The 13,229-nt window shown below is 46.0% G+C and overlaps 1 protein-coding gene across 3 annotated transcripts in view; it reads left to right on the top strand.

Annotated features, from left to right (window-relative positions):
- Positions 1-4,760, top strand: part of beta-Spec (spectrin beta chain) — a 48,895-nt gene extending 44,135 nt beyond the window's left edge. For all 3 annotated transcript variants that reach the window (XM_055072274.2, XM_055072273.2, XM_050180893.3), the window contains 4 exons: positions 1,094-1,197; positions 1,325-1,367; positions 3,974-4,110; positions 4,633-4,760. In XM_055072274.2, coding sequence (XP_054928249.1) covers positions 1,094-1,197; positions 1,325-1,367; positions 3,974-4,110; positions 4,633-4,636 — 288 coding nt within the window. In that variant the 3' untranslated portion in view covers positions 4,637-4,760. The remainder of the gene's footprint in view (positions 1-1,093; positions 1,198-1,324; positions 1,368-3,973; positions 4,111-4,632) is intronic.
- The last annotated feature ends 8,469 nt before the right edge of the window (positions 4,761-13,229 follow it).

Genomic DNA, 13,229 nt, shown 5'->3' with positions numbered 1-13,229 from the left:
TCTTGTGCATAAATTTCAGCCTTTGCGAAATAAAAAGGCGACTGAAGCAGATATTGAACTATCATGATGTTAGCCTCGGCGCCTTACTTATCCTGCCCTTAAGGAAGCTTTAGCTTGGGCGCAACTCTGACGCCGCCTATTCATATACGTGTACAACGCAGAAATGCCTTTCCGAGATAATCCTTCAGTTGACTTTAATTAATTTTTTTTTTGCATTTTAGAGAGAATGTTAAATTCTAGTGACAGTTGGAAGCGAAATTTTGATTAAGGGCCTGAATTTACAAGGATTTCTAAAATTTTGCAAGTTTGAAAAATATGAAAGCCCGAAGTTTACATATTCCTCCCTCGGTATCAAAGATATCGCTATGCTGTTAACTTTATCCATTAGAGCATCTAAAGCGAAGAAATTTGATATATAAGTTTACTGCTTACTTGTATTTGTTACAATATTTACGAGGATTTAGCAAAAGTCATACTTGCGTAATAATGGTATACTGCAGGGCAGCGCATAACACGTCAATTTGGTCCGCTTTCGATGTACTGTTAGATGCAATTTACACAATTGTGATATCATCTTTCATTACAGGGTTAAAGAGTTGTAAACTTCAGAGTTTCATTTCCTGAAAACTTTCAATTTTTGACACTATTAATTAATTAATTTATTTATTTATTCCAAATACACTAAAACGCAAATGTATTGTAGAGGAGAGTGGTTACAAAGGAACGGTAAGTTATACAAAGTTATGTACAAAAGAAACGGTAATAAAGCTATACAAACTAATACAAAAATTGTCTGCCTAAACGAAAAATCCACCTGCAACAGTTAGTAGAGTTTGACTTCCGTTTAAATACAGCGAACCTCGCCAAATTTGGTACAGTGGTTGCCGAGAAAAGCCATTTCTCCTTTCCCATGTATTTAGATAGGAGCCCCAAACTAAAGCTTCCTTCTTGAGCATAATGGCTGCCAGCACTACTAGGTGTTGTAAGAGGGGCAGAACACACGCACATGTAATCTGTCGCACATTTTAAACGAAGTGCGGGCAACTCCTCACACTGTGTGCATGGCTCTGACGCTGGCACTTGTTACACCCAGGAACCTGAGGGCCACTACCGTGGCGAGGCACCAGTGGACCTGAGGACAGCCACCGCCGAGCGCGCCACCGACTACACCAAGAAGAAGCACGTCTTTCGGCTTAAGTGGGTCACTACGTTCTCTGTCTTCAGACACGACTCTCTCGTGTCATTCTTTCTGACATCCCATTTGTTAATTTTATTTTTCCTTCCTTTCTTTTTTCCTTTCTTTCCTTTTTTCTTGCTTTCCCAGGCTTTCCAACGGTGGAGAGTTCCTCTTCCAAGCAAAAGATGAGGTAATGTCAGCTTCTTCGTCATTTTCACTGTGAAAGCCGCATTCTGACAAACCAAACAGCGCTGGTAGTAGTACTGGTACACCACGTGTTGCTGGTACCAGTTGAGACATTGCTGTTCTTGTAGCAGGTGGTCATGAACATTATGCGCGTCAGAGATAGACATATGTGAAAAAGCAACAATGCTTGCTTCGCTTTGCACACCGCAGTGGTCATGAATGGACTGTGCTGTGTAGGTTGGGATGCAAACACAACTGGTCCACAATGTAGCACTCTGCGTAGCACTCAGTTCTGTAGCCAAGTGTCTTGCTAGTGGACATTTATCCTTGGGCGTAACTTTAGCGAGAGAACTTTAGCAGTGTGGAAGTAGTAGGTTACACATCGATGACAGTGGTTGTGTGTGAGAATGAAAGAACCTGTAGCCAGAAGTAACCCTCCAAAACTGCGAGCTCTCACGTATTGCATTGAAGAGTGGTTCAGCATCGACATCATGATAAACAAATGGTACAAGGCCCAAGCATCCCTCACTTCAGCTCATCAGGTGTCCTTACTCCTCTGCCTGCGTTTCGGTTGCCCCTACACTTGTGAAAAAAAAAGAAAGACTTTAAAAAATGTAGGCCTAGCTTTTAAATATACAAGCTTGTCGCATTGGTGGTTGTGATTGATTCAGATCTTTCTTGCCTAATTGTTTTTTCAGTTATATTTCTATTGTTTGCATTTTCCTTCTATTCATTTTTTTTTAACGAATGCAAGCCTGTTCGGCAGATGCTATTCCTCATCAAATTTTGTGCTTTTAACGAAGCAGTGAATGTCACAGCATTGCTCTAGGGCAGTTCCTGTAAGACTGTGGAGTTGGAGATTGCGCACGCTACCAAAGACGTCGTCAAATGTTTGGCTTTTCTGCAGCAGTTGCGCTAAACTTCACAGGGGCATAAGTTCTTGCTTTGTATTGCCTGTCAAAAACACGGTGCCATTTTGAAAGGCAGGTTGTACGTCACGGCATGACTGAACTTCAGCTCTGAGCTTTCTCACAGTTGCGTGGGTTGGTCGCTCTAAGCTTTTGGTGGTGCTGGCCACTGGTTTATTAAAGAATATTGGGGCTAGAAACCACCTTGACAAATCAACTACAGTAACTAGCTCTTTTTTTTTTTTCTTTTGCAGCTGCTTTCTTTCTATATTGAAAGAAGGAAACGCTGTACCCCGTTGTTACTGTTTCAACAGGGGCATGGAAATTGCGATGTACCGGTTAAAATTCATTAGTTTGGCCTCGGTTGACCCAGGGCTTTTCACTATGGTAATGGACTGTCCGACACAAAACAGCTGCAAGCAGGTCAAGGGACCTGCGACTGTTAAATCTTTGAGAACCACTGCCCCAGAAAGAACTTGCGACTTTGCGGTGGGATGTGAGCCTTCCATAATTCAGCATGGGCGAAGCCAGCCGCAGGCGATTCGGCATGGCGTTGACGTGACTCCCCAGAGCGCTCTTGCAAAATGCATTGTCAGCTGTCGTGGTGCGGCACGCAGGTGATAAACGACGCCTTACACTTTCTGTTTTGTTTTTCTAAACACGCTCACTCCGATTCCCACGTGTGCCAGCTCTTTTGGTGAAACGAGTTTCCTCTGTGCGGACTATTAATTATTGGCAGCCGCGACGTACAATGCGGGACAGACTTGTAGAGACACAGAATGAAAGCTCAAGTGATGTCAAGTGATGGTTAATGTTTGCTTTTCATCCACTTTATCAGATAGGGACTGACGAATGTTGCTGCCGAATGCAGGTGCCTTTTGTTTTATTTTTTAGACTATATGAGATTTCAAAAAATCGCCCCTGGAAGGTAGCACAATTTTAAACCTTGAACTGGATAGCTTGAACGCGGGTTGGTTTTACTTGCACAGTAAATCGAAACACGTAATTGACAAATAACAAATTAGGGCTAACAAAGTTCTGAACAAATTACTTTGCAATATGTATTGTAATTTACAAATTGTAGCAAGTGAAATTGCAAGGTATGTCCACTTGGAATAGATTCTTATAATGGCTGCCATGCAATGTACTTGTCGTAATTGTGTTCCCCTAAGACGATGCCTCTAGTGGCTGCTGTACGTACGTATATAAATCAATCAATCAATTAAGATTGCTAGTGAGAAATTTGTTCAAAGCGAAGGCAGTGTAAGGCACAGACACTGTCTGGCGAAATTCAGACGAGGTCTAGATATACAACCTGAGGCTCCCCATGTCTTGTAGGGTAATGCATTATTAGAGTACTGCTAGAACGGTGCCAGACTTGAAATCGCATACATTTCTTTGCATCCTTAGTTAAAGTATTACATTTAACTGATGTCTGTATGCTTTATGTATGCCGGTTTCGGTTTGAGCAACAGCATGAGTGAAGTGTCGACAAGGAGAGTGTCCCTAAATGTGTCAGCAACTCTTAGAAGGGGAGTGCATTGTAACATTGAGATTGTCAGAGACCCTGACGTCGAACAAAACTGTTGTTTCTTAGAAGTAATGAGGGGGAACAAACCACGTTGGGTGACCAAGAAGCTGCGAGCAGCAACTCTAGAAGCACGGGCGAGTGCTGATCAGGGCGGCGCATCTTTTTTTGCAGGAGGAGTTATCCCAGTGGCTGCAACAGCTTCAGGCGGCCATCGGGGAAGCCCAGGCGGGCCCGTCGCGAGCACAGACGCTGCCGGCCGAGCGCAGGGACGAGCCCCGCAAACGCAGCTTCTTCACTCTTAAAAAGAAGTGAGGCTGTGTCCCCTGCTTGGCACTTTACGCAGGGTTGTGCAGGCAGAAAGTTCCTGAATTTTCAGATAGGCCTACCGTGTAGCAGTGAATATAAGTAAGCGCAAAGGATAAATGTCACTGTTGAGTGTTGCTGATTTGACCTAGGCTGACTACATCAGCAAAATAGCTAAAATCAAGGAACGTTTGCTCATCAAATGTGTTGGCACCTTTAGGCACGTGAGGTTTGATATAACTGTAATTGGTATTCTGTAAAATGTCTGTGATATTGGTCACGCCGTATGCTTGTATTTTTGTCTATAGTTTGGATATTGCATTAGCATAAAAGAAAGATCTCAAACACGTAGACCTTTAGACAGTAAACTATGGCCTTGCTCAGTAGATGACCACAGTAAGTGCCCATAAATGATCCACAGTCTTTGCAGATAAATGTCTATACATAGTTAGTTGTATGGCAACATCTTGCAAGGGTTGTTTGGTGTCGCGTTGATACTGATGTCGTGGCGTGTTCTCTGTTTGCAGCTAAGTTACAAGGAGGCGGAGGAGGGTGGCCGGCAAGCGACGGCATCTCTCCTGCACCACCAGCTGTTGACTGCCAAAGTGGTTTACGTGTTGTAGCAGCTCGACAATAAAAAAACGTTTCTCTCTCAGGATGGTTTGGACTCGCCTTTATCTTGCGTGTCTGGGTCACGTCTAGGCTTTGGGCTAAAGTATGCTCTTCTGGCAGCCCAGTACTGTAGTAAACTGTGAACAAGAACACATACACGAGTGTCCCAGAAAAAACAAATAATACCCACCAGATCTGTGAAAACATTAAAGACTACACGGCTTGCAAATATAAATTTCTCATGTTCTTCCCATCATGCCTTGACTTTTTCTCGATTGCCTAATTTATAAACATCATCGCTGCGATGGCGAGCTCTGAACTTGGCATCTCTGTGGTCAGCCATTTCACGTTGCTCATCGCTGCGACATCTAGCGAACGCAGCGATACCCCTGTACAAGCTATCGCATCTTGCAAATTAAGACTTCTCATGTTTCTCTCGTCGTGCTTTCGTTTCTTTCTCAATCGATTAATTTATGAAAGCCATCAGTACGATGGCAAGTTCCAGCCTCGGCGCCTTCGCGGTTGGCCGTATCTTGCAACGCATCACCACGACATTTAGCGAGCTCGGCACTACTCCTGCACAAGCAGGCATAGGCCTTAGAGATCTACATTGTGGAGTGATGCACTGCAACGAAGATTTTGCAGGTGATGCAGTAGTTATCTATACCTCGCTGTTTGTGCAGAGCTTTACACAAGCTGCAAGATTGGAATCTCGGTAGAATGTTTGTCCCCCCTCGTCCCCCCCCCGACTGGACCTAGGTTTGATTAGAAATCCAGACAGGATGATATTGTTTTTATTTTTTATACATAGTTGATATGGGATGCAAAGCCACGTGTTTAAAAAATTTGAGTATATTTACTTAGCCATTTGCTGGGGGAAAGAAATGTGCAATAGCTATTCAACGTGTTTGCAAGAGTGAGCAAAGCGTGTACCATTTTGTTAAGCACACAGCACTTGTCTCCGTTCTTTTCATGTCTGGTTGAAGTGTAGCTGCTTTGTGCAACTCTTGTACAGCTGCGCCTCACAGTTCGGCGCAGGCTTGATGGCAAGGCACTCTGCTGTGCGTAAACTAATATTGGTAAAGCATTGGCACTACTATGCTGGAGGAACCTGTCCCACAATCGGAGATGCAATTTCTTTTTTCTTTTATTGAGTCACAGTTTGCGTTAACTTATTTTCGTGCAGGTGTTTTCCCTCTACGCAATGCCACATCTCGTTTTGCCCTTACCCATGCTTTCCCTGTTCGCCAAGTTCCCCCCCCCCCTCCTGCCCCCTTTTGAGCCACCAAGGCGAGACACCGACCGAACCAGGCCGAACTCTGTGGAGGTAAGCACAGAAAGTTTCAGTCATAAGAATGTTGTAGCACTGCGTGAATAGCACAGTGTGTGTAGCCCGTTGCAGCAAGCCGGAGCCTGCTTCCGAAAAGTTGGCTTTTCTGCAGAGTTCAGTCATCTGGTGGTTGAGCACACGACGTTTCGAAACGCTAAGTTGGGGAAAAGGGGGAGGGGGGGATATCGCATTGTTGCTCGGATTGTTGTGAATACAACGCCAGCTGCTTTGTTAAGGGAGCAATTTCACAAAACCTCGGGCAATATTATTGCTAATAAGATAATATAAATGAAGTCCATACGACTGTCGCATAAGACTGGAAGAATACGGGGTGTTTTCACCCTAAAATAGCTGCTTGCTGTCGAAAAATTTTTTTAGACCATAGTTTTCTTATTCGAATATGCTCCTTAACCGCTAAACCAATTTGTGTTCTTTTTGAGCGAATAGCATTTTTGTAGCCTCTTCTGCCTGTTTTTGTGTTTGGCAATGATCGGTGGTTGAAGCTCAGTGGTTGTAGATTTGCCATACAAAAGCGGTGAAAGAAAGGGCACATGAGCCATGGGTGCAGGATATTACCGGAGCGCTCGGCTAGGAAGACGTTTACTCATTCACCCATTTGGACCATTTGCTTACATTGACAATGACCGTCAATGGTTTCTGCACAATATCTTTTTCACTTAGCAAAGTGAAAGTTTCATTGACATTGCATAAATATTTTTGATATAAAGATATTTAGAAATACCATACCCAAGTGTCTTTGCCTATCTAAAGCACCGCACTCTGCTTGCTTTCATTTGTATACTTTTATATTACATAACTAAAGCGGGCCAGTTAAGGCTCATATACGTGGCAACAGTGAAATCGTTTTTCTCCTCGGCCGCTGCACCGGGTTTGATGGGGTTTGTTGCATTTAAAACGGAGTAAAAAGAAACCTAGAGACTGCTAGACAGTCTGAGAGCTGATTTCTTACTTAGATTGTATTTTTTATATAAATGTTGAATATCGCACAATTTGAAAAACGAAACTAGCAAGTTTACAAATCTGTAATTTATGGAAGACAGTAGTGCAATTCTGTAAACTGTACCTAATAACGCATACAAAGCGGACAAAATAGATGTATTATGCACCACTTTGAAATACATGGTTTACCCTCTTGTTGCATGCTGTCCACTACAGTGGACGAATTCTAGTTGATATTTGGAGCAAGTTATGTTTCCGAGAAGATCTTGTGCATATATTGTGAACTTCAAAGGGCAAGAGAGGTTTTTTGTAGCCACCCATGAATGGTGCCACCAACGACCGTTTTTCCCCCAACTCGGCTTCAAAAATAATGTCCTGTTGTTCCATCGAGTAAGTCACATACGTCCTCGCCATTATAAATCTCTTGACAATGCAGTTTAGTACATATAATTTTCTACACATGATAGAAGAAGCCTTCGGAGGCAAAAGCTATAAATATTGTGGCTGAGTGAAGACAAGTTCTTTCTCCAAAACTATTTTCTAAAATGTTCTAGACATCATGCGTGATGGGATCAACAACACGTGCATGGGAGCATTTTTGTGCAGATGTAGTCCGTGATCCTATCACTATCGATTTGATAGTTTTTGGCATTTGCCTCATATTTTCATGTCATAACACTGTTCATTAAATTATCCCACAAGCTAATGGGGGAAAAAATTGAACGAGTTACCAGCCGCTCCTGCCGCAACAAAATGATGATGCCCAGTGGTATTCCTTACCTTTAGGGAAAATTCCCATTCCTATGCACAAAAATTGCCTATTTGTGACAATTTTAGCCGGCGTTATTCTAAAACAATCCCCGTAAATTCCCTCGTACATACACACACATAGGTTAAGTGTGTGTGTGTGTATATATATATATATATATATATAAGAAGGTATTTTGGCAACTGTGGGTGAAGTCACATTCAGAAACAGTACATAGTTTGTTTAACATCTCGGTTGGGCAGCAATATATTGAGAATTCAATTTCTAATGTGGAACTTTCTAATGTCGGTTCTCGACATATATGCCGCGTAACAGAGCTTCAGCATCAACTAGCACTGGTGGCTCGCAGCTTTTTAGTTATTCTGAGTAGGTAACCTTATCCAATATTGATGCAACAAACTGCGGCTCACTTTTGGGAACCAACAGCAGACTGGCTTTTCAACAACAGTCTATACAAACTTGAAGCTGACCGACCCCACGTTTGGCCCATGCATTGAAAAGGGTGGTCTGTGGATTGTCAAAGTGGTTACTTACACAATGGCATTATTTTGACATTTACTTCCTCAATCTTAATATTCCCTGCAATATCGCGAAGATCCCCATTTTTCCTTCGTCCAAAATTGGTACCGAAAATTCCCTGAAAAAGGAAAAATTCTCTGCATGGAACATCAGTGATGCCGCCTGTCATAGCAAGTTCTGTTGCTGCGACGTCGCATTATGACAATGTCGATAATTTTTCCCTTCATAAATAAAATGCACAGCACAAGTATATAAAATTCTCTGTTGGCAAGTGCAAAGCAACACATAATTTATTTATTCAAAAGAACCTTACAGGCCCTATGGCAGGGCATAAACTAAGGGGGGCATATTAAACAGTAAAGGTACAAAACGTACAAATTTCCAACAGGAACAGTGCTAGAACGAGATTACCGTGTTACACAATATTGAAGGCACTAGGAATACAAAGCAATATCTGAAGGCACACGAACACTTGTTACTGTTAACAGAGCAAAGGAATACCGTTTATGAAAATGATATACAACTTGGCAAAAAATGCACGATAACATAAACTAGATTGGTCACTCGTGAACGCTATTAAATGGGAAAAGCATGAGTAACTGAGAGCGGAACGTGTCGGGATTAGATATGGAGGCTATGTTATCAGGGAGGTCATTCCAGAGACGAATGACACGTGGTAGTGCAGATGAATTAAATGCATTTGTTTTACCGTATATGCGCATGAAACTGAACTGATTACGTAATCTGCGTGAAAAAGAGTGGGGTATTTGTAGTTGTAACCGGGTTCGTTTATTAGTGTAAATATATTTGTGGAATAAGCACAGAAGAGTGATGTTGCGGCGGATATCTAATGGCGGCAACAGGAGGTCTAGTTACCCGAAATGCAGGGTATATCAGAAGCATAGCAGGGGCTGGCGGGGGGGGGGGGACACGTCCCCCTCACCTCTCCACCTCCGAATTTCTGCATACTGGGTTATGTGGCATAAGCGACAAGACTCCCCTCCCCAGCCACCCCCTTCTTGGTCGAGTGCGTGTCCCCCCCCCCCCCCTCCCCCGGAAATAATTTCCTGGCTACGCCACTGCAAGGTATACTTAATTGTGCATTACCGGCAAAAGTGACTGCTTTTTCGTATTCCATAACGCAGAGTAACGTACGCCGCATTATAACTTTTGTATTCAAGCTTACGTTTGTTAACATTGGGGCAGAAACTTCGCATGTTGGAGCAAAACGTTCGGCACCTGCACTCACTGGAGCTGGTGTGTGTGTTCTCCACTGTGGTGGACATTCTGTATCTTGTATAATAAACACTTGGAAGCGCGAAAAAACACTTCTATTTTTCTGGACGTACATGAATATGAAACATCAAAAGTAAGCGCAGTTTGCATGTGTATTTTTATTGGGATAATTTTATGGACAATCCGGGCACATTTTTGCCGTCGCCGTGATGTTCTGTATAAAGTGGAAGGGCGATAACACCGCTGCCGCGCGTCGTATTCTGCATGCGCGAGAGAAGCCGATGATGGCGGCTCAGTGTGGCGCGCGCGATGGAGAAAGTGGAGAGCAAACGCGCCGTCTTCCGTCGCGCGAAAGGTCATGGGGGGGGGGGGGGGGAGGTGGCATTGTGCGCCGTAGCAACTGCGCATTTCGCGACCGTGCAGGGGCAACTGACGATCGCGCCCCAATCTCGCAGCGAGGAGGCAGCTTGGCAGGGAGGGCGGGGCCTTCAACTACGTCAACTAAAAAGTTTAGGGAGCTTTACCTCCAACAACCGTGTACTTTGCACGGCCGCGTGCGCCGTATCGTGCGCGCACATACGAGGTCTATTAGAAAAGTATCCGACCTCTTTTTTTTTTTTTTTTTTTTTTTTCGGACACCTGATGGATACGAAAGAAGCGCGCTTGCAGCAGCCGACCTTGAACCTTCGTGCGCATGCGTGATTTTTTTTCCCGCCTGCCGATAGCGTCAATCGCTGGGACTCGGCGCTCGAGTGAGGTAGTGCGCAGTGCTCTCGTCGGTTTCTTTTGCAAGGAAAATGGCGGAGCGACTGGAGAAGCGCTACTGCATCAAATTTTGCCAGAAACTGGGCGACAGCCAAGTGCAAACTATTCGGAAGATTCAGACGGCTTTCAGTGACGATGCTATGAGCAGCACACATATTAAGGACTGGTACAGCCGGTTTAAAGACGGCCGCACACCGGTGGAGAACGAGCCACGCTCCGGTCGGCCATCAATTAACATGCCGAAATGACCAGGTCATTGCCGAGGTGAACGCCGTGGTGATGCGGGACCGTCGTATGACAATCCGAGAAATTGCGGAAGAGGTGGACATCAGCACTTTCTGCACATTCCATTATGACCGAAGATTTGGCCATGAAGAGAGTTGCGGCGAAATTCGTGCTGAAGCTGCTTACGGTGGAGCAAAAGAAACTTTGTGTTGAAGTCTGTGGGGATGCGCGACTCTCACGCGTCCCCTGATACGTTGTTTTCCCGGACGGCGCGTCTCGTGTAATGGTACGCCCACACTAGCGACAAAAACGCGCGCGACACGCCGCACGCGGCAAGCGCCCGCGCGGCAGACGCGTGCGCTCAAGTCCACAGTCGCGTTTTGCGGCACGCGGCAGCGGCCCGTGGAGTCCCGCGTTGTCTCGTTCCATTCGATACTTCTCGTGACAACGCGCTCTCCGTTCTGCCCATTTCGTCTTCCATCGGAAGTGTCTGTGTTTTTTTGCGCCACTGCCGGCCACGCTCAGGCATGTCGGATACGGACGAGGAGCTACTGGTGACTGTGAACACTATAATACTTGTTTGTTCTTTACTTGTGTGACGCCGACGTGCCAGAAAGCGGACGAGAAAGTTTTGGGTGCGGTACAGGGACACTGAGGGCCAGGCGCACACTTTGCTTCCCCGCCTTCACCAATTACTCACCTGTCATGCCAAACTGCTGTCCATAATGTGCCAGCGGTTGGCGCGCAGCTCCTTGTCCGACGCTCGATTTATCATAGAGGCACGCATATCCGCGAACGGTTTCCAAAAACGCCTCCGTTGCGAGGCGAATTCTTCGTCGACGCCTCAGTGGCGGTGTGGTAAGGCTTAACAAAAACAGCCCCCTTCACTGGAAATGGCCTCTGAGATTTTACGGCGCGCGTGTAACTGTTCAGTCTCAGAGCCCATAGATTATGATTCTTTGCTTGTGCGACAGGTGGCGCCACAAAAGCGCGGCTCGAGCGGCTCGTAAAGCGGCTCGCTTCTGATTGGTGGTCGTTTTGCGTCTGCCGCGAAAAATGGGTCTCGCACCCATTCGCGCGTTTGCCGCGCGTTGCTGCCGCTTTTCGTGAATCTTGCCGCGCGCGACAGCACCGCTCGCCACGCGCGGTGTGTCGCGCGCGTTTTTGTCACTAGTGTGGACGTACCATAATCTGGCTTCGCCGCGTGGCCTGGCGCCCGCGGCGGTCGGAGTGGTTGAGGCGCAGTACGAGAGAGGGCGCGAGTGTTGCGCTGCTAACGCCGCCGACAGGCGGGGTTACTTGGGCGCCGAAAGACAAGGCGCTCCCTCTTTGGTTCGGGACAGCAAGCAGTGCAGACGTGCCGCGCGTGCGCCGATCCATGCTTCTGCGAGACCGTCTCGCGTGGCCGCCTTCGAACGCGCCACCGTTCGCGTGACCGTACACGTGAACGACCAGGCGTTGGGATCCAGCATGGGGCGAACATATTCGCTCGCCATCCTGTCGCGGTGAGTTGGACTTCTAGATTTGTCGCGCGCCCATCGGCATGTTTTGTGGATAGCAACTCGACTAGCAGGCATTGATCTATGAAAGGTGCAATAAATGCCCTTGTGATTGTTTGCTCTACTGTGTTGTCGTTCCTTTGTCCCAAGAGTACGAGATGAGAAGCCCACAAGTATCACAGGACATGCTGGATTCCACAAACAGTGACCCCGACTTCATGAACACCAAAACACCATAATCACTGGTGACGAGTCCTGGGTGTACGCGTACGACCCGAAAACCAAATCCCAGTCGCGACAGTAGAAGCATTACACGTAACCAAGACAAAAGAAGGCCGGCCAATTGCGTAGCAACGTCATAGTGATGCTGACTGCTTTCTTTGACTCCCGCGTATGGTACACCACGAGTACGCACCACAGGGTCAAACAATCACCAAAGAGGATGTCCTCACATCCAGATGTGTCATCACAGGATGTCCTCCGTCGCCTACGTGATGTGCGGCGCAAGAGACCGGAGTTGTCAACAGGAAATTGGCGCATCCATCACGACAATGCATCTGCACGTTCCTCGCACTTGATTCAGACTCTTTTGGCGCAAAAACAGACTCCTTTAGTTAAACAGGCTCCTTACTCTCCTGATATGGCCCCCTGCAACTTCTGGCTGTTGCCCAAAATCAAGAGGCCATTGAAAGGAGCGCGATTTCAGACGAGAGAGGACATTATGGCTGCGTACGACAGCTTAGCTAAACTCCATTCCGAAAGAGGCCTTCTCAGAATGTTTCCAACATAGGCAGCACTGCTGGTGAGCCCCAATGAGACTACATTGAGGGTGATTAGATTGCCAATACTCCAGTTATGCCAGTTTTTTTTTCTTCGGCCAAAGGTTGGATACTTTTCTAACAGACCTCGTACAGCATACGACGGGCGGCGACGGTCTTATCGCCCTTGGACTTTATGCGGAGCACCACGGCGACGGCGACGGCATAAAGGCGGGTGGAGTGTCCACAGAATTGCTATTGCAACAAAAGAACGTTTAACGTTCTTTCTGCAAGAAGTTCTCTGTTGCAAGCGGGAGGGACAATGGGACCACTCGTAATATGGGGCCCAACTGAAACTAGTTAAACTGGGAATAGGTCCATAAACCAGTTGACCTGGAACCAGTGCTAGTGCATTCCCAGTCGAAGATTCTTACCTGTGATTACGATTAAA

The sequence above is a fragment of the Dermacentor andersoni genome, chromosome 7 (assembly GCF_023375885.2).
Source record: "Dermacentor andersoni chromosome 7, qqDerAnde1_hic_scaffold, whole genome shotgun sequence".
In the NCBI taxonomy this organism is placed as follows: domain Eukaryota; kingdom Metazoa; phylum Arthropoda; class Arachnida; order Ixodida; family Ixodidae; genus Dermacentor; species Dermacentor andersoni.
This window is presented reverse-complemented; position numbering and strand designations above follow the sequence as displayed.